The sequence below is a fragment of the Arvicanthis niloticus genome (genome assembly GCF_011762505.2).
Source record: "Arvicanthis niloticus isolate mArvNil1 chromosome Y unlocalized genomic scaffold, mArvNil1.pat.X SUPER_Y_unloc_1, whole genome shotgun sequence".
NCBI classification, from domain to species: Eukaryota; Metazoa; Chordata; class Mammalia; order Rodentia; family Muridae; genus Arvicanthis; species Arvicanthis niloticus.
This window is the reverse complement of record NW_023044978.1, coordinates 5202158-5229056: the sequence shown is the minus strand read 5'-3', so window position 1 is coordinate 5229056 and position 26899 is coordinate 5202158. Positions and strand designations below refer to the sequence as shown.

Genomic DNA, 26899 nt, shown 5'->3' with positions numbered 1-26899 from the left:
CAGGAGCAATTATAGGCAGGACATTTAGAGGAGAGTAACTCTCCCTAGAATATCTTATATACACCAATATTTCTCATTAGAAAAAGTCAGGAAAGTGGAGATTGTTGTAAGACTTAAGGGCTGTTAAAATGACCATCATTAGGATGGGAGCCTTACAACCTGAACTGCCCACACCGGTGGCCATATATTTAGGTTATTATAAAATAGTTATAAATTTAAAAGACTTTTTTTCCCATCCCATTGCATGCTAAGGACAGAAAACACTTTGCTTTCAGTGTTCCCACTATAAATTTTAGAGAACCTATGAAGAGATATCACTGGAAAGTCTTGCCTCCAGGTATGGCTAAGAGTCCAACCTTGTGCCAAAAGTTTGTGGCTTCCACTATAGAGGGTGCTAGAACCAGGAGGAAGCAAATCTATATAATTCATTTCATGGATGTTATTTTAATAGCAGGAAAAGATGGAAAACATGGACTCCAGTGCTTTGATGATCTTAGAACAGCTTTACAGACTGCAGGATTACCAATAGCACCAGCAAAGGTACAATTACAAGATCCATATTCTTATTTAGGATTTTAGATTAAAGGTCCACATATTACTAATAGTAAGGTCACCTTGAGGACTGATTCCCTTAAGACACTTAATGATTTTCAAAAATTATTGGGAGACATTAATTGGCTAAGACCATAATTGAAACTCATGACAGGAGAATTGAAGCCTCTGTTTGAGATTCTCAAAGGAGATCCTCACCATAAGTCTGATAGGGCTCTAACAGAGGAGGGTAGAATAGCCTTACCAAAGGTGAAAAGTGCTATTTCATAACAATTTGTAACTCATATTAATTATTCTAGGCCTTTATATTTCCTTATTTTTAACACTAAACAAACTCCTACTGCAGTTTTTTGGCCAAATGCACCCATATTATGGGTTCATCTTCCCTCATCCCCTAAGAAGCTTCTTTATCCATACTATGTTGCTGTAGCTGATATAATTATGTTGGGCAGAGATAATAGTCAAAAATATTTTGGAAAGGATCCTGATGTAATAGTACAACCCTATAGAAGGCATCAGGTTGATTGGCTTATTCAGAGTTCTGAAGTCTGGTCTATTGCATGTGTCTCATTTGCTGGTCAGATAGATAATCATTATCCACCAGATAAATTGATTCACTTTTGTAATCGCCATGCATTCATTTTTCCAACTCGGACTGAACATGCACCTTTCAAGGAAGCATTGTTAGTTTGCACTGATGGTTTCTCATCAGGAAAAGTTGCTTATGCCTTTCAAGATCAAGTAATATCCTTTGATACATCATCTCTGTCAGCTCACTTCATTGATTTACATGCTGTTATTGCCGTGTTTTATGCTTTTCCAAATCACACACATTAATATTTATACAGATAGCTCATATATAGCTCAAGCTATCCCTCTGGTAGAAACTGCTGCACAAATAAAGCATTCCTCAGAAGCAGCCAGTTTTTTTACAGTGCCAACAATTAATTTTGAGGAGAAAGTTTAAATTCTTTATAGGACACCTGAGAGCCCACACTGGGCTACTAGGTCCTCTCTCTGAGGAAAACACCAAGGCAGATCTAGCTACTCATGTAACTGCAGTGCCTTTGTCAGATCTGCCATCTAACTTGGATCAGGCCATAAAGGCTCATGAGTTACATTACCTTGATTCTAAATCTTTACAAATTATGTTTAAAATTACCAGAGGACAAGCTAGACAAATTGTTAAGCAATGCCAATCATGTGTTACACTTTTACCAGTCCTCATTTGGGCATAAATTTAAAGGGACTGATAACAAACAGTCTCTGGCAAATGGATGTTACTCATTATAATGAATTTGGATATCGAAAATATATACATGTATGTGTGGATACATACAATGGTTTCATGTATGTGACATTACAATCTGGAGAAACAAGCAAGCATGTAATCATTCATATGCTTGCTACAATTGCTGTTTTGGGTGTGCCTAAACAGATAAAGACTGACAATGTCCCAGGTTATAAAAGCTCCAGTTTCCACCAATTCTGTGAAAAATTGTAAATACTACATAAAATGGGTATTCCATATAATCCACAGGGCCAAGTTATGGTAGAAAGGGTGCATCGAACCATTATATGTCAATTTGAAAATAAATCAAAAAGGGGAAAGGAACCCTACCATGGGATACCCCAGAAATATCCTTCATTGAGCCAAGCCAACCCTGACCAGCAGGAGTTAAAACAAGGAACAACTGGTTCCTTCTCACAGCAGTTTACTCAGGATGCTTAGCAGATGCTAATCAAGATGGCAAGCCCGTGATCCCTTCCCAGGCACAGCTTATAAACCTTGCCAGGAGCCCATGAACTCATTCCAAGAGCACCATACAGCTGAGGTCTTTAAACAGTAAAACAAGCTATGTGGGATAAGCAATATATTTATCAGAGTGTGCTTCAGCTGTTATAGGCTTTTGAAAACCAAGTCTTTCATGAGGGTATATGGTTCCAGATGGCTGCAAAGTTGATCTAGCTGCTTTCTACTAAAATTGGCTCCCAACAGGTCCCCTTTTTAAATCTTTTCAAAAGGGAAGGATGTGAAAACTTATGGAAACCGTGCCTGTGCTAGGTTGGAACAAAAGACCCCAGCCTGACTTAAGATGGTGAGGCCTCCCTTATTTTAGGGTCAAGGGTCTCCATATGCTCTCTTACCTGTCATTGGCTATCTGGCTTAACATGTAAGTTAGGGGTTAATCCTCATCAGTCTTGATGACAGAGGTTTTAGAGTCCACTACTTCCAGCCTGTAATAGTGGACCTGTATGGGTTTCATTTGTTATATGTTGCCTTACCAAAGACATCAGTTTGTTGAACAGCATGAACCTGAGAGACAAGAGACTTAATATCTAAACTGTTGATATAAAAGCAACACTCTTTAAGGCAACACACAACTTCCCCTGTTGGAGAAGTGAAAGGTCTAAGCCTTGTACCCACAAATTTATACCAATGAAATCCTTGAATTTTGCATCAGCTTAGTAACAATTATACAGATAAAGACAGCCTAATATTTACCACCTCAGTCCCCAAGTCCAGGGAATTGGGGCACCAACACTTCATTAACTTCTTCAAGCTGAACATGGGCATTGAGATATTAGAAGAGGGATGAGGGGAAGCGTAAATTGATAAGCCTCTGACATCTGTCTTAACTGCATCCAGCTGGAAGTCCAGGTCATCAGTGAACATGCAGGTAATAAGAAGATTTATTCAACAAAGCTTTGTATTCTGTAATATATAAGCCTCAAAACAAAGTTTAGTATCAAGATAATTGTTTTGACTCTCTGGAATCTAGTGTTCTGCAGGTCTACCTCTGTCATGTCTGATATATATAATTCTGGAAGACATGACTACTACATTAATGACCTCTTCAGAAAACTCATAGAAAAAAACTTCTTTTTTTTCCAAATTAGACTTTCCTTTAGCCAGTAACCAGAAAAGCCTTTACATTGTTTTTATCCAGAAAAAATATAACTATACAACTCAGAATCATACCCATTTTGAAAGTTAAATCAATTAACATTATCTTTCTTGGACCCTTCATTACTTGGCCATCATAAGATCCTTCCCTGAAACTGAAACCTCATCCACGGCCTGTAAGAACTTTTCCAAAGTAGCCTTCTTAAGCTCTACTCCTTTCGCTTTTTCTACTTAACTTGTCCCAAAATTGGGAACTTTATAGAACTTGTCCCCAAACCTGTAGCTTTATAGTAACTTGTCCCAAACCAGGAACTTTATAGTCTCTGAACCGAGAACATGTCCTTGTCCCATTTACCTGGGAACATTATAGTCTCTGAACCGAGAACTTATCCTTGTCCCATTTTCCTGGGAACTTTACCAGCTAGTTGCCCTGACCGTGTTGGGTTCTGAAGTTCCTCATATGGGGAAGTTGGCTCCCAACACTTTATCATATGCTCTTTATTTTAAATTTTTAAACTTTGGAATCTGAAGGAAAATCTGCTGTAGATAGATTCTGGCATCCTGATACCACGAAGCATTTTGCAACAGTCCTCTGGAAAGACTCATTAACTGGAACCTGGAATGGGCCAGATCCAGTGCTTATCTGGGGAAGAGGTTCTGTCTGTATATATACCCAAACTGTAGATGCCACATGCTGGCTTCCAGAGAGACTGATTAAACAAATAGACAACAATAACAAACCCAGGGAGGTTAACTGCCTGAGAAGCATAATTTTTTCTGCAGGAAACATGAAGATGCTTCTCAATTGCCTTCAATCCTGACTTGGGAAGTCTTCAAAGTGGAAGGAGACATCACCACCCATACCTCCAGGGTGTCTCTATTGGACTCTTGGTTGCCCAACTTATGATTTAATGGGGAACATTGTTTAGACACAGGAAAAAACAAACTACCACAGTTACTATTGTTGTTTTTGGGTTTGAGATTGAGTGGAGCAGTAATAATTATTTCTCTACTTGTTTTGTTAAGATCAAAGCTATGATCCCTTCTGTATTTCTATAGATTTAGATTCTGCTATACCACATTTGTAAACAGAATAGAAGGACTTATTCTTTTTACTCTTCAGACAGAGGGAGTTATGTGTTGCCCTATAAAAAAGAGTGTTACTGTTGTACTAACTATTCAGGCATTGTTTAGACTCTTGTCTCTAGGGTCCAGGCTGTTCCACAAACTGATGGCTTTTGTATGACAACAGATAGATACTAGTCAATTGAAACCCATACAGGTCTATTATTACAGGCTGGAAGTAGGGGATTTTCTAAAACCTTTGTCATCAAGACTAATGAGGATTAACCCCTAACTTATGCTCTAAGCCAGATAGTCAATGACTGGTAAGAGAACACTTCAAGACCCTTGCCCCTAAAACAGGAGGCCTCCCTATCCTAAGACAGGAGCTCAATCAATGGCTGTTGAATATCCAAAGATGGGAAAAGGAGGCTTGGGTCCTTTGTTCTGGCCTAAGGTAGGCACGGTGTCCGTAATTTTTCCTAGCCTTACCTTTTGAAAAACAATTTAAAAAAGGGGACCTGTGGTGAGCTGACAGAAAGGCAGCTATCATCCTTGCAGCCATCTTGAGCCACATGCCCTGACAAGACACTTGTTTCAACAGCCTACAACAGCTGAGCACACTCTGAAAACATCTTGTTATATATACTCAGTATTTTCCCTTGGGTGTGTTTGACTTAAAGGTGTGACTTAACAAGTGAGACTTATAAAAGGTGAGAGGCAGACAGAAGAGGGGACTGGAAACTTGGAACTTGGAGGCATTAGGGACTAGGAACTTGAAACTAGGGACTTGGACTAGGAACAAGAAACTTGGAAAGAAAGAAGAAGTGAGGCTTGAGAATAAACTGGACTGTATCATACTCTGTCTGGTCTGCATTCTTAGCATCTGCCCTCACTCTCTTGCTGAACCCTGATCCGAAGACTTGAGCAGCAATATTAGCCCAGACAATTTAGCCCCCAAAGCTTGGGGCAATGTGAGCATCTTCAGTCTTCTGCTGTGCTTAAACATGCAGGTCTAAGGCTAGGAAATTGAAATATCTCAGCCTTTGGAAGCAGCCAGTTTTCTAGGTCTTGTATATACATAGAAGGTAGGGGATTTCTTAGCTATGAACACAAACTAGCATTAGAGCTCTTAGCTGGCAACTGGGAACACTTCTTCCTCCTCAGGTCTATTCCTGCTTTTGTTGTTGTTCTTCTGCCTTTCTTTCTCCCATAGGCATTCTTAAACTGTTCAGCTATTGTTTCTGTAGCTGTAGCTGTGTGGACAGCTACCTTGCTGCTTTCATAGTTCAGTCTGCTGACACCTAAGCTGCCATTGCTGCTTTGCTGCCTGTTCTGTATCTCTCCTTCATGTGATTGTTTATTCCTGAGTTACCATCATAGATTAGATTATAAATAGAAGGCAAGAAAATTTCCCTTGAGGGGGATGAAGAAATGGATCTCTTGTTAGGAATACGTCTTGCTGCAGTATATGACCTAGGTTTGGTTCCCAGAACTTATTTCATGGCTTACAACTATTTGTAATTCAAATTGCAGAAAATCCAACATAGTTTTCTGACCTCTGTAGGTTTCATACATGCACATGGTATACACACACACACACACACACACACACACACACATATTTGGGCCAAACATTTACATGAAATAGAAGTAAAAATATATAAAGATATAGATATATTTACAAGCATTCTTAAGAGAAATCTTTTATTGGGACTGGTGATACATACCAGGAAACAAAAGGCAGCAACTGGTGAATGTCTTCCTACAGACACCTTGAGCCCAACTGCTATGCCTTGTAGAACCAGTCACAGTCTTCGAGGCTTACATTTTAGGCCAATCACAACCATGCCACTAACCACCAATCACATTCACTAAGGATTATGTTTAGACTAATCACAATGGTGAGTCTTAAGACCAATCATAGTAACATTAACTTTGTAATTTAGGTCAATCACAGCCTGGCTCTTAACAGCCACTACAGCCATTTAAATTTTTTTCTGACCAATCACAGCCTTGCCTTTTAGGACCAATCATAATCAGTGAGTCTTATATTCTCAACCAATCTCATAAGCAGTGTATGTTCTATAGTTGCCAGGATACAGTAAACATGAGACTACTTGACTTCAAGTGAGTGGAGAGGTAAGGTTGACTAAGATGGAGCTGTGTTTTAAGGGCAAAATCCTTAGATATTTCTTGTTTAATCTTGTCCCAATCATTGAAATAGGGATGGTGAACTCACCAACAGTAAACTGTGAATGTGATAATTTCATATTTCAGTTGTATCAGTTAATAGTTAATATAAAGCTGTATAGTTAACTGTCTGAGTTATCCAGGCTTAATTGTCTAACTTGGTCTTTAGGAAATAGCTTTTCTTTTCTTGAGGAATACTATTTATAGCAAAGTTCACAATTTCTGGTACCTTCGATTGAAAAACAAAACAAAACAGACTGGCTGTATTTTTAAATACTGACCAGTTTTATCATGAGGGTCATACAGTACAACAACTACATAAAAGATGGTTAATAATAAGTGATAAGTTATAGATCATTAATTTAAAATGATGATAGATTATAAACAACAGATAATAAATTATAGAATATAGAATATAAAGGATTAGATAGTAGATAATAAATTGAAGAATTGAAGAGTATCCGAGAAGAAGAAAGATGAACATTAGCTAACATATGATAGAGGAGAGATATGGGATAAAGAAAAAGTGATCTGATTATAGACACAGAATGTATAAAGTGTAGAAGAGAGAGAAAAGGATGATGTATGTAGAAGATCTAGAGGATAGATGCTAAATAGATGGAGATAGAGACACTGTAGACAACATACAGATGGGACATAGACACAGGTTAAAGACAGAGAATAGACAGATAGAAGATAGACATAGGATAACAAGAAGTAGATAATAGATAGATAGAAGACAGACAAAATAGCTACACTCTAGCTTCTAGAGGATACATGATAGATAAATAGATAAACAAAGAATAGGTAAAGGAAAGAGGATAATTATCCGAAAAAGAGACACAGAGGAACTAGATGTTAAGGATAGATGAAAGAGTGAAAAAGGTGGCCAGAGGATAAATGATACATAGATTGTAAACAGACACAGGACAGCTAGAGGATAGATGGTAGATACATGGCAAACAGACACAAGGTTGTTAGGAGACAGATGATACATGAAAGACAGACACAGGATAGCTAGAGGATAGATGATAGATAGAACACAAACACAGGATAGCTAGAGGATAAATGAACCATAGATGGAAGGAAGGCACGGGATAGCTAGAGGATTGATGATAGTTGGAAGTCATATACAGGAGACTATTGAATTGTAGATAGATAGATAGATAGATAGATAGATAGATAGATAGATAGATATGCAGGCTAGCTAGCAGATACATGAACTATGGATGGCATAGTGTCACACTGTAGTTGGAAGAAAGATATTGGATATAAGGATGGAATCCAGGCACAGAATAGCCAGAGTATAGTTGATGGTTTACAGAGTCAGGGTAACTAGATGATAGGTGATATATTAATGGTATAGACATACAGGATAGGGAGAGGATAGATGACATATAGGTGATGGAATACAGGCACAGGATAGGTAGATGATAGATGATAGATGATACATAGCTGAAACATACACACAGAAAATTTGGAAGATTGATGATAGATAGGAGATAAGCAGGGCAGCTAGAAGATAGATGGCACATGGGTAAAATATAGACCAAAGGTTGCTAGAAGATAGTTGGTAGATCTATGGATACAAGATAGTTAGAAGATAAAGAATAGAGAGATCAGAGATTCAGGGTAACTAGATGATAAGTGGTGCATTGATGGAATAGAGATATCGGATAGCTAGAGGATAGAATATAGATAGATGGAAGATAGGCAAAATATATCCAGAGAGTAGTTGATAGAAGACATGCACAGGAAAGCTAGATGATTGATGATTGATAGATAGATGATAGATAGATAGATAGATAGATAGATAGATAGATAGATAGATAGATAAACATATTTCTGTTAGTCAAAGGTATCTAGGTATAGCCTAGAGACTCAGATTAGCTACATGATAGCTGATAGGTAGTATAATAAAGACAAGATAGCTATAGAATAGATGGTAGATGCAGCACAGTGAGAAGACAAAGGATAGATAGTAGACAGGAGACCTACCAGGTGGATAGACACAGGATAGCTGGAATGTAGATAATTTGAAAGATAGAAACAGCATAGTTAGGATTTCTAGGGAATAGATGATAGTTGGGTAGAAGGCATATAGCAGATTGTTCGGAGGATAGGCCATAGACATATTGATGATAGACAGAGGTGTGTAGAAAGATAGATGACTGATTGGTGGAAGATAATAGAGATAATGTAGACACAGGAGAACTATTTGATAATTGACAGATGAAAATTAAACACATGATAGTTAGAGGGAATATGATAGGGAGAGACACAGGCTATCTAGAACATAGATGATTCATAGATGGAACAAGGGCACATGATAGCTGGGGTATAGATGATCCATAAATGGAAGATAGACTCAGAATAGCTGCAGTGTAGGAGATCCTTTGATGGGAGATAGACTCAAGATAACAACAGGATACATGCAAACAAAGATATAAGGTGATTATCAGGCATAGAGCAAGATAGACATAAGACAGCTACAGCAAGGAGATGCTATAGATTGTAGAAAGATGTTTACTTAGTAAAAGAATGGTCTTATTTGGTTTTAGAATCCACCTCTAACCGACTGAAAAAAATGGAGAGGAATACACAAAAAATGAGGAGGTAAGAATTTGTAATACAATTGGCAAAGCTTTGTGTTCTGACCTCTGTTGTTATTTCAGATGTAGACAAACTTTGTCAGGGAAGTTGAGGGTATTTTGGTCTCTTCTGTGGGTTTTCTCTTCCCCCAGTTTCATTGTAAGACCTGGTAAGAATTACTGTTAAAGCAGGTGAGAACAGAAGGGAAGCTAAGTCTTGCCATTTCACTCAAGCTAATTCAGGTTTAACTTAAGTGATTGCTAAACAACAGTGCCAGACATTGTATTAGGCTGTACTGGGAAGACATGGAAATGGATTGGTTTTTACTTTTAACAGCCTCACAGCCAAAGGGTGGGAACATTGACTTTCATGTTATTGTTTTAATAGAAATAGATCTTATTTGTTTGCTTGTTCATTTATCATTTATTTTGGAAACTAGCTCATGATATTTAGCCCAAGACTTGCATCAAATCCACAATACTTCTGCCATCTCACCGGAGTACTGGGATTAAGGCCATTTTCTGACATATTCTGCCACAGAAGTTATAGTGTATAATGAAGACCTTGGATGTTATATGAATGAAAAAGATCTGTCTTTCTGTCGTCTTAGTCCTCTTTTGGGGCACTATATCAGTAATTAGCCTCAGCTTTCCCATACATAAAGCTCATGTTTATTTCTCTGTAAATTAGTGGTGCCTCTAATCCATGCCAGAGGATAACCCATGAAGATCTTTGCAATTTGCTGAAGAGACTTCAGAAACTGATGAATAGACTTGGATATGGATCATCTAGAAAGAGACCCAGAGAACAGCCTGCTATTGCCTCTCTGTCTTCTCAAAGAGGTTTGACTTAGGTCCATTTCCCTGATTCTATGCACTCTTTGTGGCTAAACTTTCCAAATATATTTTTTAGGCTGTGCCCACTCCCTTACAATGCATTTCTTCTTCAACCCTCTTCAAAATTCCTATAGCTGCTAGCACCCTACTTCACAAGTTCTACACACACCTTGTTCTCATCACTTTCACAGAGCTCACATAAAGATGGAAGGAGAGATTCAACCCCCCAAAGTTGTCTTCGAATCTCTACACATGAGTAATGGAACACATAAGCACCCCCTACCAAACTAACAAAGTATTTCTCTAAATTATAAGCTGAGAATTCTAATATCATTAGTTATCTTAATTTAACACCTGTCATTTCTTTTATGCAAAGGAATGTTCAACGTACAAACAAATTATGAACAAAACACAGTTCCTGTTTTTAATACCTATGAAGAATACCATAAGACGGTTCTTCAGGTAAGGGTCTTTTAATTTGTTGTTTACATTTACATGTCGATCACCTAGAATGCAAGATGCACTACATCACGTTTCAAAGCACAGCTGGAAAGAACAAGTTTTCAAACAATAACAGAGCAAATATTATAACAATACACACTCTTAGATGGAAACCTAAACCATGTGCAGGCATCTTTTATCCTTTCAAGCACTTTTATTTAAAAACACAAGGTAGGTAGGTAGGTATCATCTGTTGAAATCTGTGTTGTGAAGAGGCTTCAGAATATCTCATTTGAAATCTGTCAATACTTTTATGAAACCAAATGCACATTTAAACTATTCCAGAAGCTGACTATCAACTGCAGAGATGGTTGTAGACAAAAGTGCAGGCCGTGTGCTGTGAAACTGTGAGAGTCACTCTTCTACAACCTTTTAGCTTTTGTCTGGTGTTAGTAACTTCCCTGGAAAACCTTTTCTTAGAGAAGATTTTTTATGGCACAAATATGTTGCAAGTATGATCACAGCTGTTTTTAAGCACAAAAATGGGAAAAAAATAATTTTAGTGCCTGTGGAAACAGGGACACATTGTTTTCATATTTTGACTCATGAAAAAAAGTTGACATTTTTGTTTTTCAATTGAGCTGGGGGATGTTAGCTCAATAATAGCACTTGTCTAGCATGTGAGTAATCCTTAATTCAATACTCAGCAAAAGTAGCATACAATTTTTGATTAACACAATGATTCTAGGAGGTGGTCAGTTGCTATTTATGTGCTACAAATATCTTCTCTTGCATGAACGTTTGAGTGAGGATAAACTCAAACCAGTTCCAAAACACAACAGGTAATAAGAGAATATTTGAAACTAATTTTTTGTTTCACTAATGATTATGGTATGAAGATATTCATGATCACATAGGAGTACTGGCTGCTCTTGCAGAGGAGGTAGGTTTAATTCTCTGCACTCACACTGAAGCACACAATGGTCTGTAGTTCCAGCTACAGAGGATGTGATGCCTTCTTCTGGCCTGTATGGGTACCAGGTACACACATGGTACACAGACACATATGCAGGGAAATCCACTCACACACACAAAATAAAAATATTTTAAAATGTTTGTGCTTTTTTATTGTACAATTCACTTTATCAGAGATTTATCACCAATATTGCTTCTTTCTAAGGACTTATTGCCATTTTGTGTTTACAATGAGGTACTGTTACTTGCAACTATCTACTTGTATGAATTCTATGAGCTTGTTTCTTAAAATAGTCATTTTATTGCAGAATAGGGTAAGGAAGTACTGCTTTAAAATAAATATTGGAATTGAGGATCACACAAGCAGTATCTGGATCACAACTCTAAATTTAAATGAATGAGTACATTGCATTAGCAGTAATTCCTAGGAGAGCCCCGCTTTATTTGTCCTCTTCTTAGAGGTGATACTGAGGCAGGCACACAGGTATCCACATCTCCTTTTTCTGGACAACATTTTGGTATTTCACATGCTCTAAATTTCACCTTCTGGGAAACCTGACTTCACACCATTATACATTAGAAAATTGATAGCACTAACTATATTTTTAAGTTGAACACTAGGCTAAGTATAAATGAATGTGTCTTTAAAAACGTTTAGCATTCAAATACTTAACATATTTAAAGTGTGACCATCTACACTAAGAAATGAATATTTCTAGTGTGAGATGGAAAGTTTAGTTATTGATTTTGGGTACACTGAAGTATGTTTGTCCAAGTGGTACATCATTGATAAATATCTCATGCTTAAGGTGAAGTAGATTCTGTGTAGGAGGCAGAATAATAGAATTTTAATTAAAGATGTGCCTACTTTATAGATATGTAAGAAATGCAATACATTTTCTGTGTTCTATTCTAATAATTTATACACTCAGAAATAAAGCTATCATTTTATTATTGTTCCACTATTTAATTATGTTATTATTCTGTCTTTATTAGTCATTTGAAAATATTTCAATTGTACTGAACATAGAAGGAAAAGTTGTTTTTGTATCTCAGAATGTGACACCTCTTCTTGGCTATCTTCCAGTAAGTACGTGCAGCTTTTGGGGAAATTCTTCATTCTGGATTGTTGTTCATAAGTTATTTCATTTTATGCTCATATAAGTCATTGGTGTTCAGCTATGACTCTGTGACATCATCTTTTCTACTAGTTTCAGTGTTTAGTCAATAAAAACATGCTGGGATTCCGGCAAAAGTTCTTACTCTTCCCTCATCCTATCCAATCCTCTCATATGTGTCTAAGATGAAATGTCTGTCAGAAAAATAAAACATGCTTTTTGTTAAGAGTCTCAGAAAATGGCACTGAGCAGGGTTAATGCCTGACTTCTTTTGTAATGACTGAGTGCTTGTGCTTTCATTCCTGATTTAAAGAAAGGCCTTGTCGCTATCAGGTGAGCATACACCTACTGAGCTAGTCTCCAACCCAATGATTCTATAGTAATGATGCCACCTCTCTTGCAATGGAAGAATAGGTAACACCCCTTGGTTCTTTATATTTCACATCAAATTTGTTGAATTTTTAATTTTTAACTTTTGTCAAACTCCTTTAAAAAATTAACACACAAAATAATTGGGTTTCACTATGGCTTTCTTTCTTTTTTTTCATTCTTTTTTCCTTTCTTTCTTGGCAAGATAAGGTAGCATTCTATAGTTCAGCCCGCCCCAAAACTCCTTATGTAGCCTCAGGTTGTTCTTGGACTCAGGGCATTCCATTTTATATATGGACCAATGAAAATATTTTTATTGAAAAGATAAGTGTCCCTTTATGGTACAGGGGGAAGGGTTGAACTTTTTCCATCAAAATAAACAAGGATAAATTAAAATGTAGAGAGGGCATGGGACTTGAAAGTATGAGGAAGGTGCAAACAAGAAAGGATTCACATTGAAGAGTGAGAAAGTGCAGAGTCAGGGGAAAGGCTTTCTGGCAGAGTTGTATAGTCACTGGTTGTGTGGCACGGTTGTGTGGCATGGTTCTGTGGCATGGTTGTGTGGCACAGTTTTGTGGCACGGTTGTGTGGCACAGTTGTGTGGGGTTTTCCATCCAGATTCACTTGCTTGGTTCAAGACTGGAGACAAAGCTATGGGTGAGGAGATGAGAATTTTTTCCAGGCTCATAGCAAAGAGGGAAACAAGACAGGGTGAGGATTACAGCATCTGAGGTCTATGAAATGGGTAGGGAAGAATCCAACTACTTGAGGGAGATAATTCACAGGAAAAATGTGGACAGAATGGATTGTAATGTGGAGTAATCACTAAAGGGTAATGCAAACTGACTGAAGCACTGCACCTATAGCTATAAATGGCATGGGCAGCACTAAACACCTATGGCAAGGATACAGGGCAGACTAATGGTATTAGTATTGAAAGCAAAATCTGTTCTTTCTCCTGCACCCTAGGAAGATATAATTGGGACGAGCCTATTAAATCTTGTTCATGATGAACAAAAGGATGACATATCTGAGAAGATCATTCTAAATCTTCCATTGGCAAATATAGGTATGCATACATGGTTTTGTTTTCTTTTTTAATTTAATTTTTGAATTGTGTGTGAAAAGTAATACTTAGCTGAACAATTCCTTGCTCTCTTACACCTTAGTAGTTTTTGAAAAAAAATCAGTGTAGTTGCTGATAATATATCTATTTAAGTTAATAGCCTATAATTTCAAATACTACATTTCTCACACTAAAAATTATTTCCTCTAGAGACTTATGGAGGAGCTCAATAGGACATTACTCTCAGATGATGAGCCCTCACACCCAGTGGAAGAGTTCAAGAGAGCTGATGGATGCTGTGGGAGGAAGAGTGGGGTACCTCTAAGGATGTAGCCCCTAGCAGTGGCTCTCAACCTTCCTAATGCTGAGACCTTTTAATACAGTCTCTCATGCTGTGGTAACCCCCCACCATAAATTTATTTTCATTGCTACCTCATAACTGTACTTTGGCTACTGTTTTGAATGGTAATGTAAATATCTGATATGTACATGGTCTTAGGTGACTCCTATGAAAGAGTTGTTCTACCCCCAAAGGGCTGAGAACTGTTGATCTAGTGGAAGGATATGGGTAGTACACAGTGGAATTGTGTATTTTGGGGGACACAAAGTTAGGAAGGACTGAGTGGAGATGTGGAACTGGATCTGAGCTAAGTTGGAGGGAATGGGAACATGATCAAAATATATCACATGCATATATGAAATTCTAAAAGAGTCAATAAAATTAATTAATTGAGAAATCATCCCACCCTGTCTTAGTCTTTACAATAAAACATAATTACAGCAGCCTTTCTCAAATTTTAGTTGTGCTATACAAATACTAGTGTATTGTGTTCCAGATAGTGCCTATTTTATGGATATAAGAATGATATCTCTTCTGAGGACCAGCATTTATGGAAAGAAAGTTGTGTTCTTTACAATATTGTCTTGACTAAGGAAGACTATTATTGTCTGAAATAATCCATCAGACTACGTAACTTTACTTGTATCTTGCTCTCTTTAGTGGGAAGCCTAATCGAATTTTGCTGTTATATAAGAAAAGGAAATGTAGGTCAGAGTGGCCAGGACACATATTGTTACAGGACCATGTACCAAGGGAGATATATATATGAGTACGTGAAATTCATCTTGTACCTACAGGATTCTTATGATGGTAAGTAACCCAGATGATGATACTTACATGATGTCCATGAGTGCTGTATTCCCTGATTGCTAGCATACTAATTCTTGTATTACTGTCACTGTGAAATACCTGATACTGCTACACTCACAATTTCTGACTACATTAGATATTTAAAAATACTGAAATTTATAAGGTGAGGTCATAAAGAAACATGGATGATTATATAGGTTGAAGATGTGGATGTCTCCTCTGACAAAACAAAATAATTTTAAAAACCTAATCCAAAAAATGTTTACTGCACTGAATAGCTTAAAGGGAGCTCCATGAATAACTTGAATAAGTTACAGATGGATTTTGTAGTTTGTAAACCATACCACAAATTAGATTCACTGGAGTCTAGAATTCTAACATTATATCAAGGGCCAATATATAGAATATAAACTCTAAATCTCTATACACTGACCTGGGGAAAGAAATCATTTCACCTAAATTTTTCAACAGATAACATTTATGTCAGGTGTAGTATGAAACCTAGTTTTTGAGGGTTAAGGAAGTACAAGCCTAGAAATCAAGATATAAATTTAAAATTGACCCTTAAAATATCTGAGTTAATCAGAGGTAAGGTATAATACTTTTTGCTTCAGGTACACAAATGCATGTTAAAATATTTCTCCTCTTTCTTTCTTGAAAGTTAAAGGTGAAATATCATTAAAAATCACTTGGACAGATGCATGAATACACACACACACACACACACACACACACACACACACACACAAACAAACACTATTTCTTTTAGAGACTAACTCAAGAATCCATAGGTCAAAAGAAAAAGATTGACATCAGCACAAAAATCACACCTTTGATTTTTCAGGATGCATGCCTCATACATTAGTGGTGACCATGTGGGAAACTGGGGATCTTAGCTGGAAGGGAAGGAAGGTAAAGAGAAGCCCATGGCTCAGAATCTTGAAAACTGCCAGTGAGGTGACAAACAGCATCGTGATGTGAATGTTGTCTGCCTGCTCTCTTAGCCAGGATTGCTTCTGATTTAATTGCCATTATGTCTGTCACCCTTAGAGTCATTTGTATTTTTTGGAAACTTCGGTCCTAATAGCAGAAAGATTTGGTCTTCTGCTCCAAGGCTGTTATGGGAGGAAAAGTACTATGTTGTGGGAAACATTTCTGTTCTACGTACGCCGGATGAGACAGTGAGTATGCTCTATATCTCTCTCTTATTGATGGGCACAGCATTTTCTCTTCCAGCTACTGGACATCCGTGTACATACATTTAGTATTCAGCAAAGAAAGAACAACTTGTATATTAGTTTTATAAAGTGAATTTTCATGTCCTCCCTCCCTCACAACCTTAGGTACTTGATTGTAAAGGCTTTTTACAGGCCAAAGGAAAAGCTAGTTATTACAATTCATGTGTTAGACTGAAAATCATTTAGTTTGTATTTTCAATGACATGAAATACTTTTCATGTCCTAGATACTGCAGTAAGTACCAGGGAATCACATACAGGCAGCTAACAGACAAGGCACTGATAAAAGGAGTCATGGGAAAGTGAGCTGGTGATTTCTGTTTTGAATAGGGTACCCCCAAGTCTAACAAAGGCAGTCTATACAGAGAGTGCACTGACCTCAATTTGGAGAGTTTGAAGGAATAAAATTGCTTATGTGACTCAAATAAGGGAAAGAGTGAAGTGGATGGTGGAGACAGGAAAGTGATAGATTGTGCAGAACTTTGCTCACTGTAGTAATACATACAGAATTTTGCTAAGCAGAGTATGATCTAGACTGAAATCCCTAGGCTGCTTTGAATGTGGAACATGAAGTATAAAGAAACAAGAATGGAGATAACCAGATGTGAATGGCAGGAATTTGGGTTGATTTTAGTCATGGGGATGGAAACTCCAGGATTTGGAATGAATGGATACAGGGCTAACTAGAACATTGAAGACTGGGTAGTGTTAGCAGCCTATATAAAGAGCTCTGTTTGGCTGTAGACCAGGTTTCTATTGTGATGCCATAGTAGATTACTCCTAGATTCAATTTCAGAACAAACCACTTTTCCATATTGAAGAGAGTGTGGAAAGTTGTATAGAGGAGAAGACTGAAGGAAGTTGTCTGATTTGATTGCCTCATTCACTCTTCCTTCATACCAACCCTCTGGGATCTGAGTTTCATCTTCTGCCACAAGAATGTAGACTTCTAATATACAGGATGACTCAGCCCCAAGATCTGTTTCCTATTCTGAGAAAGAGAAAACCAATTTTTTTTTGTCCCACCCATATTTCACTAGTCTCCATCATGGCACCAGAAAGTCTATTTGTGATTTCCTCCAGTTTTTCTCTCTGTGCCTAAAGGATATTGTTTCTATACCAGTTGATATTTTGGAAAACAAATTAAAGAGAACAGAGATAGCAGTCAGAGGAGTCTTTATAGTGTGAGGGTGTAAAATAGCAAGCAGTGAACTTGAATCAAAGTGAAATTCCTTGATCTACTAGTGTTGGACTAAACCACTGTATGTGCATAAGATGTTTTTGTACCTGTAAACCTAGCAATTTTTTCACACCGAGGTGACACTTGGATTAACTTGAATATATAATGCATGTTAGAAATGTCAAGTTTTTCTAGTACATAGGTACATTTAATGCCAATTAGGGGGTTAGAAGAAGGTGTAAGTCTTCTCTGTACAAAGCTGTAGATTTGATTCTCAGAGATGCTAAAATGGTGACAACTGATGATGCTAATTTTTTGCAGGCACAACCAGTTAACATTCAAACAAATGCTGTAGATGATGATTCTGATGATGACAGTACTTTACAACACCATAGGTAAGAGGTATCATGGTTGTAAATAATGCAGAGCTGAAACACGTTTTTTTTTTTTTTTGCTAAATAAAGCCAAAATAAGAAAGATTAAGAGTTTTAAAATGACCAATTAGCTGTTCTGAACCTACCATATCATTTAATATAATTTATTGTCTTCCAACAGAATGAACATTGATAAATGGTTTTTTATTTTTAATTTTTAACATAGTCAAATTATGTTTAAAACTACAGAATTTTCCTTGCCTTTCTGTCTATTTTTCTCTCACTTACCTTCCTGCCTACCTACCTACCTACCTACCTACCTACCTACCTACATACATACATCTGTATGTGTATTTGAGTAGCCCACCACCAATACCTCTTCCAGTTTCCAGATCTGTACATTTTAATGTATGGAAGGAATCGTTTAACTACTGTCTGTTACATCATTTCATAGATTAATCCAATAATGGACCTAGAAAAAAAGTGACAGAAAAGAGCACATAATATACATCTGAGGTTGTTCCCTAATGATGCAGCAGTGGCTTATATCCTGCTCCATCCACACAGGACAATGGAGCAAAACATTCACTTGCTGTCAGGTGTAAAGATGTCTACTGCAGGTCACATTATTTGTCAGTTTGTTTGTGGGAGAGAGGAGGGGAAAGGGGAGGGACAAGAGGGAGAAAAAAGGAAAGTGAAAAGAAAGGGAGAGGGAGAATGGGGAGAGAGGCTCGAGGAGAGAGAAAGCCTGAGTGCAAGAGAAAGTGAGAAAGAGTGATACAGAAAGAGAGAGAGAGAAAGAGTGAGAGAGAGAGAGATAGTGAGAGAGAGAGTTAGAGAGAAAGAGTTAGTGAGAGAGAGAGAGAAGAGAGAGAGAGAGAGAGATTTTCTGGCTTTCCAGGAGCTCACTATATAAAGCAGGTTGGCCTCCAACTCACAGAGATCCTCATGCCTCTGACTCCCATGTTCCAGGGTTTCATGAGTGGGCCACCATGCACAGCCTGCAATACAATTCAAAGGCAAAAAATTGCCTTATGCTTTCAAAGGAAATGCAAGCTTGGCTTTAAGACAGTTCTGCAAAGCCAAGTAAATTTAAGGTGAAAGATAGATTAATGTCTGAAGTACATGGGAGAGCTATGGGTCCCAGGTTATGTCTGAAGTACATGGGAGAGCTACGGGTCCCAGGTTACTTACTACCTTAAAAGAATGAGGATTGGGAACAGATGGATAAAAAGTAACAATATTTTGCAGCCAAGGCTCAGGGCTTACAAAAAGTCCAGGATGATGTCAAGTGTTTAAACTTCAGTGACTGGTTTCAATTGAAAACAAGGGGGAATCTGAGTATTGTATGGTTGTCTGTTAAGACCCAGGGCTTACAATCAGAAGCCTGTGAAGGCTCTGTTCAAAGCCTGCTGGCCACCAAGCCTACCTGCTGTGAAGCCTGCCTAGACAAACTGAATTTTGCTCATCTGTTAATTCACAACACAGAACTCAACAGAGGCAGAAGGTGGATTAGAGGTTGCCTCTGGCCAGGTATTGTGTGCAGAGTGGATGGGGACAGAGAGGAATGGTAGCTAGAACAGTGGAATACCTTTTCTGAGCTATGAAAATGTTCTCAAACTGTCTTGGGGTTGGAGAGTTATCTTAGTGCTTCCCCAGAGTAAGTCACCAGCATATAAAGAAATATGTAAATATGAAAGGGCTAAAAATTCAAAGGGAACTAAAATCATTGTAATCATCTTATGATCTGAATCGACCAGAAATCCTTGAATTGAAAGCTTTAATTGAAGTGTTTGAAATGTGTGTTTTGTCACGTTTTTTTTTTTTTTTTTTTTTTTTTTTTTAAAAGGGTTTCTCCACTGGCAGGGAATGTAGCTCAGTTGACAGAGGGCTTGCCTAGCATAAACCTAGCAGCATATGCCTGTGATATCTGAGTTGAGAGGTGGGGGCACATAGAGCAATTTAAAGACAATCATTATCTGTGTATTTTGCCTACATGTATGTCTGTGAGCCACATATCTCCAGTGAAAAACAGCAGTTGGAGAGGGGTGTGAGATACTCTGTAACTGGAGTTACAGAGAGGTGTAGGCTTCCATTGAGGGAGCTGGGAATTGAAACTAGGGCCTCTGAAAGAGAAGTCAGTATTCTTAACTGCTGAGTCATTCCTCCAGCCCCAAAATAAAAACTCTAATGTCTTCCTTGACAACATACTGAGTTTAAGCCTAGCCAGGGATATGTGAGATCCTACCTTCAAGAAGAAATCAACATGTGTGTTGTATATATGTACACCCATACACATGTGTGTGTGTTGTGTTAGAATTTTCTCTAAGTGTTAACTATTGTAAATAATATGCTTATGTTTAAATTATTTCACACTGAAAATCAAACCAGTAAGAGTAAAAATTGTACATTTCATGCCCAGATAACATATGCAGATGGCTGCAATAACTCATTAACTGGCTTTTCCTGTTTTAACTCTTCTTAATGACATCAGAATCTCATAAATATCACTTAGCACATTTACTGTTAGATTATCTTGTTTGGTTTATTTTCTTTCTTTCTTTCTTTCTTTCTTTCTTTCTTTCTTTCTTTTTTTTTTTTTTTTTTTTTTTCGAGACAGCGTTTCTCTGTATAGCCCTGGCTGTCCTGAAACTTATTCTGTAGACGAGGCTGGCCTTGAACTCAGAAATCCGCCTGCCTCTGCCTCCCAAGTGCTGGGACTAAAGGCGTGCACCACCACTGCCTGGCTGTTTATTTTTTTACAGTCAGACATATTACTATATCTCAACTTCTCATATTTTGTACTGATGGTGGATTTCTTCTTGCTTGACCTCCCAAATATAAATCTTGTTTTTGTGTTCTTGTCTTTGCAAGACTAGAATATGATTTAGAACCAGAACATAAACTATGTTGGCTAAGTGTTTTTCCACAGAATCAAACCTCTAATCCTATGACACAGGACATTTTAAAGTTAGACATACTTTAACTTTAAAAACCCCTAATTTTAAGTAGTGGGTTTACTTATGGTATTTCCATGCATACATATCATTATACAATGTTATTTTCAATATGATTTTATTCATTCTTTAAGAATTTCACACAATGTATTTAGGTCATATAATCTCCAACTTCTCTTCCTAACGCTTCACAGATCAGTTCCTATGTATTTTCTCCTGTGGTGTGGCCATCAATCCAGTCAGAAATTGGTTGGTTGCACCTATAACATTGTAATGCCATGATTGTAAACATGAGCATGTCCTGTCATGCTAGGCATTATCCTTGATCACAGTGTTCACAGCTAGTAAGCCTGTTGATGAATTTCTTTCCTCAATCCCCTTCCAGTACTATGAAAGTTATCCAGCAATGAGGAAGCTTCCTGACCAATACACAAAAGACATATTAATAATGATTTCTTTATGGCTTTATTATGGCTTCGAAAACGCCACCGTAGGAACAAAATGCAAACAGATGCTCAGGCTGAAGCTGTGAATGTGGAGGAATGTCCTGAAGCAGGCACAGAAGTATGTACATTGGCAGTCACCCAGAGAACCATTGGGGCCTTTATTCTTGTTATATCATTATTTAGTTAATGTGTGTTATCAATATAGAAAGACTTTCATTTCAATAAATGTCTTATGAGCATGACAGTTTCTGTTATTTTTTTCCTTACTGTAAGTAACTGCCATGCTTAGAATAGTCCTTGTGCTTATCCTGACCCTAAGTTGATCATCTACAAATGGTTTAAAATAACATTTGACTAAAACATAAGCATGCTTAATGAAAACTGACATCTTTTGTTCCTTTTATTCTTTTATTCTCCTAACTTGCTCTATAACCTTAACCTTAGAAATTCTAGTGTCCTACAATTCATTTTTTTCTTACAGCCAAAATACTCGTACTGATATTTTCCATTTAATCAGCCTGAAACATTATGTCATACTTGGCATTTATTGTGTTTGAAGCCTACCTTACATGTGTAGGAACTCTGAGAAAACCCATCAGTGGCCACTTCCTCTTTGAGGCTTAGTACCCCAACAATAATTTTAAGGATGTGTAGGTGTGTGTGTGTGTGTGTGTGTTTGTGTGTGTGTGTGTGTGTGTGTGAAGATTTTGGGTCTTTCTTCAATTACTGAAGTATATTGTGAGGTATGTCTAAGGTTTGGGACAGGTCTGCCTGTTTTTCCTAGTATGCCTATCTTATTCTATCTTGTAAGTGAAATGTGTTATCTTCTGTTGCAAATTCAGGTTGAGATTGTAGAAGTTCAAGCAGCCACTCAGCGAATGCCATTTGACTTAATTCCGGTCCTGACAAACTCTCACTCAAGCATAACCCCAGAATTAAGTGCAGCCACAAGCATAAGTGCTGGCATGAGGACAAGCACAAGTTCTTCATCTACAGATATTTCATCAACAACACCAGTATCAAGTAGGTACAATTAGCTATTTGGATGTGGTCTAAAGAAATGGGATGACCTTCAAGGGCATAGCAAGCTTTAAAATAAAAACCGTGCTCAGTTTATAATGGTGTGAAATCACAAATGTCAAGTCTAACTTTGCCTGTTTTCTGTAAAATTTTGGAGATGATGATTTCAGAGCAATAAAGGTAAATATCTCTTCACAGATTCAATCAATCCCTAGTCTTGTACCTTCTAGAAATCCCAATTAGAAATGTGCAGATTCTCCCTCTTCCAATAGGAAGAATTCAATAGAATTCTTATTATTCACTTGCTTTTTCCTTTTTTGGCACATTTTACTGTTTTGTCACAATCTTCTCTGTGCTTTCTTCCTTAGCCTCTACATCTAGACAGGGGTATGAGATAGATCCAAAATATATGCTAGAGCCCCAAGACAGAGAATTTGAAGTAGGTCCAGAGTTCCTCCTAAATGACAGCCAAGACACAGAGGCCACTCCAGAACAAGGAGAATGCACTGAAGAGGATGTGAAGAAATCCTTGGTAGAGGCAAAGCTATCCAATCCTAAGGAACATGTAATTGATGAATATTCTGCATGTCATGATGCTTCTTCAGATGATGATTTCTGTATAATAACAGAAGATACTGAACACAAGAAAGACCCTAAGTTTCAAGAAGTCGTTGTGGGTCAAGAACAAGGACATCAGAAGGTATCTGAGGCTGCCCCATCTTGTCCAACCACACCATTACAAGCTGTGCACCCAGAAGCTAGCTTAAATTCACTTTGCCCAGGTTAACTTTATAGTTTCTAATCTACTAGCTTTTCAAATATACAAGAATGTTTTGTGCTTCAGAGAATAGTTGAAGTAAGTTGAGCTGCTATGAAAATACTGGATTTCTACTGGTCCAGATTTTCCTCATGTGTGGGCAAATCTCAAGAGAGGGCAGCTCTTTTGAAGACTTATCCCAACCTTCTCCTCAGCAAACAGCAGCATAAGCTAGTTTCTTTTCTTCTGCTTGCCTTCATTTCTTCTATCTGTGATTGTGGATATAACCATGTATTTAAATAATGATTTTCTAAAAGGCAGGATTCTTAAATATGCAGGATGATCAAGCAAGGAAGTGAGTTTTTATCAGTTATGCAGAATTGTTTGCATCTCTTACAGATCCAAAAGGCAGATACTCCACCGCCAATTCCCCAGGCAATCTTCATAGACTAAAACCTAAAAGATGGTTGTTTCAGTTTAGCCCCAGCAATGTGACAATGGCAAATTCCTGAGTCTTGGCATCTTTGTTTTTGAAAAGGCCTTTTTGCCTTGCAGGGATTTTTTTTTTTTTTTTTGGAGTACCAGGAAATTTCATTGAACTATTTAGAAGAAAAAGCATGTGAATACATTTATCCTTTTTAAAAAAGTTTTTTAAACTAAAATGTTTTGGGTTTTTTTCTTTTTGAATTAGTACACAATTAAATTCTCAGTGTAGATATAATTTTTAATTCTTATAATAATGAGTAATGGGTCTGCAATCTGGTTATGTACAGGAGGTGATGGCCCAGGCAGGTCTTAGCAGGGCCCAGTGTAACATCTATATGTCTGGGGTTTCTTAAAGACTTGGGTAAGCAATCCCTCCCCATGTCCACTGTGTTTCGTACATTAAAGAAAAGCATAGACTAACAACAGATCTTTGTTACTTTGTGTACTTACAAATGCAGCCAAAGAGAACATATCAATACCATCATCCACTTTTTGGGGAAAAGTTTGCCCAACTCTGTGGCCCACGAGTGAAGATGACAGAGGTCTATGATTTGAATATAAGTAGATCCTTCTATGGTGAACAACCTTCTTACCCAGATATTGAAGAGGAGGTATAGAAATTTAGTTTACTTTTATAACTGAAACAACATTTCATTTTCAAAAAAATGTTGGGTTGCTTCCTTTACTTGGCTTAGCCTACTCCATACGTTGCAATTCAGTGGTCCCAGAAAGTGAAAAGTATCTGTGCAAGGTAGACCTGAATATAGGCTAGATGATATACACATGTTTGTGTGGGTGTTCTGGATTTTTAGAAGTCTGTAACCCAGGGGCATGTCCCTGAATACTGTGCTAGCAAAGCAGTCAGTAGTTCCTATAGCCTCATATGTACAGAGACCAGACTTTTATTGTTTTTGAATTCATTTGAATGTTAAGTTCATTTCTTGGGAGGCGGTGTCTTTTTCCGACATTGAATTACTTTTATGTTTATTATTTTATGCATCAAAACCTGTAGCATAGGGAACAAGAACAATGTGAATATGAATTCTCCCAGTGTACTGGAATGCTTCGAAACTTAAAATATGAACGGCCTGGGCAGCAACATACTGGGCAAGGACAAGGACCTCGTGTATATCATCCAGGAGAACAGGTACAGGGATAGTCTGAGCCTGAAATGTAAGACGGGGTTGTATGGTATACCTGTAATTTTTTTACAATAAGCCTGTTGGTGTCTACAGGTGGTGACTGTTATAGATGACATGGGGTCACCCACCATGGAATTTTTTGGAAATGACAATTCTCAGCATTCACGAAATGAGACACATAGGTGAGAGATAGATTGGGAAGAAGGGTGGAGGCCATCACCTTTTCCCTTTTTCCTGCCTAGTAGTGCCTATCTGAGTACCTATTAATAGAATGGAGGATCTTTCACACAGAAAGCCTAGATAAGACAGCCTCAAAGTGAGAGACTTCAAATCTAAGCCTTGAAATTAGTTGGCTTCATTGCTCAAGTTCAGAGTCTCTGCATAGGGTGTTTGTAGAGAGACTTTATTGACCATAGCTGAGTAATTCCCCAGTTTCATGTCTGTTCTTTAACATTTTGGAATGAAGGCACTGGCTATGAAAACCAGGGATGTAGATGTAAGATTTCTCTTACATGCTGTGAAGAGCTAATAATATATAAATGTGGGTCAGGTTATATGTAGCATGGAGAATTTCTCATGAGCCATCATTCTTTGACTTATGTCACTGCTCCAAACTTCTTCTCTTACAGACATTGGGAGGATCCTATTGATTGTGCCCCTCCACCTCTGCATCATTCATCAAGATCATTCCAAGAAATGACTGGATCACATCAAACATTGGCAGCCTCATTTCAAGCATCATTACTGTCATGTCAAGCATCATTAGTGTCATGTCCAGCATCTTTACCATCATGTTCAGCATCTGCACCATCATGTATAGTACCTGTACTGATACATAAAGAATCTGTACCAATATGTCAAGTTTCTGCACCAATAAGTGTAGCATATGCACCATTAATCCAAGTGTATGCATCAACACGTCAACCATCTGCACAGTTATGTCAAGCATTGGCAGCTTCATGTCAGGCATCTGGACTGTTATGTCAAACATCTGTAGTGACACATCAAGTATCTGCACCTCGATGTCAATCATTGGCAGTGTCACATCAAGCATCTGCACCATCACGTCAAGCATCAGTGGTGTCACAACAAGTATTGGCAGAATCATATCACCAATCAGCAATGTCACCTGTAGGTGATTCTCAATCATCTGGAAACCTTGATTTAAAAATACATGGCCTGGAATCCTCAGAAAATTTTATGGAGCTTTAGAATAATATCATGGGTCCCATTACAGAACATTATCATTTAGTAAAGATCCACTCTTGGGTTTACAGGCAAAGAGAGAATCAGTATTAAAAGTTGATATATTTTTTATTATTTTGCTTTTATTTTATTTTATTTTATTTATTTATTTTATTTATTTTATTTTATTTTATTTTATTATTTTGCTTTTATTATTTTGCATTTCAAAGGATTCTGGGCCTCTTCTTCATGAGGGAAACACACTAGAAATATAGTCTCTACTTGAAATGCCGACTTGAAGTATTATCAAGTTGAGGAAGTTACACATGTAGAACTCATTGGTTTGTAAAACCAGTGTCTACTAGGATCTGTATATTACTGAGTTAGATTGATGTTTCTCAGGTACAATCCTACTTTCTGTCTTCCTCAGCACAGATTATGTAATGAAAGAGCTCTAGACAAGCATTTAATTTTACCACTCTCACCCCCCCTTTATTTTCTCAGCATGTTTCTTTTGACCACCGAAAAGAGAAAATTCCACGCTTTCTGCCCCCTGGACAAGATCACTCTGGTTCCATTCAGGCTGAATAGGACACTAATCCTCACCCATGAGCGGAAGATGAGGCTGAAGACAGACCTCCACTGTCTGCATGGCAAAGGGCCATACAAAATGGGAGAGTCCCTTGATGGGAGAGGGTGGGTGGGTCATACTGCTTTACTTGCAAATTAAGTTTGTAGTTATTCTTAAGCATAGTCAGTTTATTGTAAATATTGCTGCAGAAGTTGACTGTTAGATCCTACTTGGTGGGTGATAATAGGTGATCCCTGGCCCCTGCTTTTTTAACACCACTTT

At 37.6% G+C, this 26899-nt stretch overlaps 1 protein-coding gene across 1 annotated transcript; it reads left to right on the top strand.

Moving 5' to 3' along the window:
- The first annotated feature begins 9302 nt into the window (after positions 1 to 9302).
- LOC117695952 (uncharacterized) lies at positions 9303 to 26697 on the top strand. Its single transcript, XM_076706145.1, has 16 exons — positions 9303 to 9331; positions 9998 to 10149; positions 10520 to 10605; positions 12556 to 12645; positions 14016 to 14115; positions 15113 to 15262; positions 16313 to 16443; positions 18001 to 18073; positions 21483 to 21574; positions 22299 to 22479; positions 22845 to 23176; positions 24178 to 24330; positions 24732 to 24866; positions 24955 to 25043; positions 25491 to 25992; positions 26551 to 26697. The coding sequence occupies exons 1-16, from the start codon at positions 9303 to 9305 to the stop codon at positions 26635 to 26637; spliced, it is 2382 nt and encodes a 793-aa protein (XP_076562260.1). The 3' UTR covers positions 26638 to 26697.
- Positions 26698 to 26899: the final 202 nt, after the last annotated feature.

What these genes read in the sequence shown, in the direction of transcription:
- LOC117695952 (XM_076706145.1), top strand. Translation starts at nt 9,303, where the DNA reads ATGGAGAGGAATACACAAAAAATGAGGAG. An exon ending in ACCATAAGACGGTTCTTCAG is followed by an intron (nt 10,606 to 12,555) that starts GTAAGGGTCTTT and finishes TGTCTTTATTAG; the next exon opens with TCATTTGAAAATATTTCAAT. An exon ending in CAGTACTTTACAACACCATA is followed by an intron (nt 18,074 to 21,482) that starts GGTAAGAGGTAT and finishes TGGCTTTATTAT; the next exon opens with GGCTTCGAAAACGCCACCGT.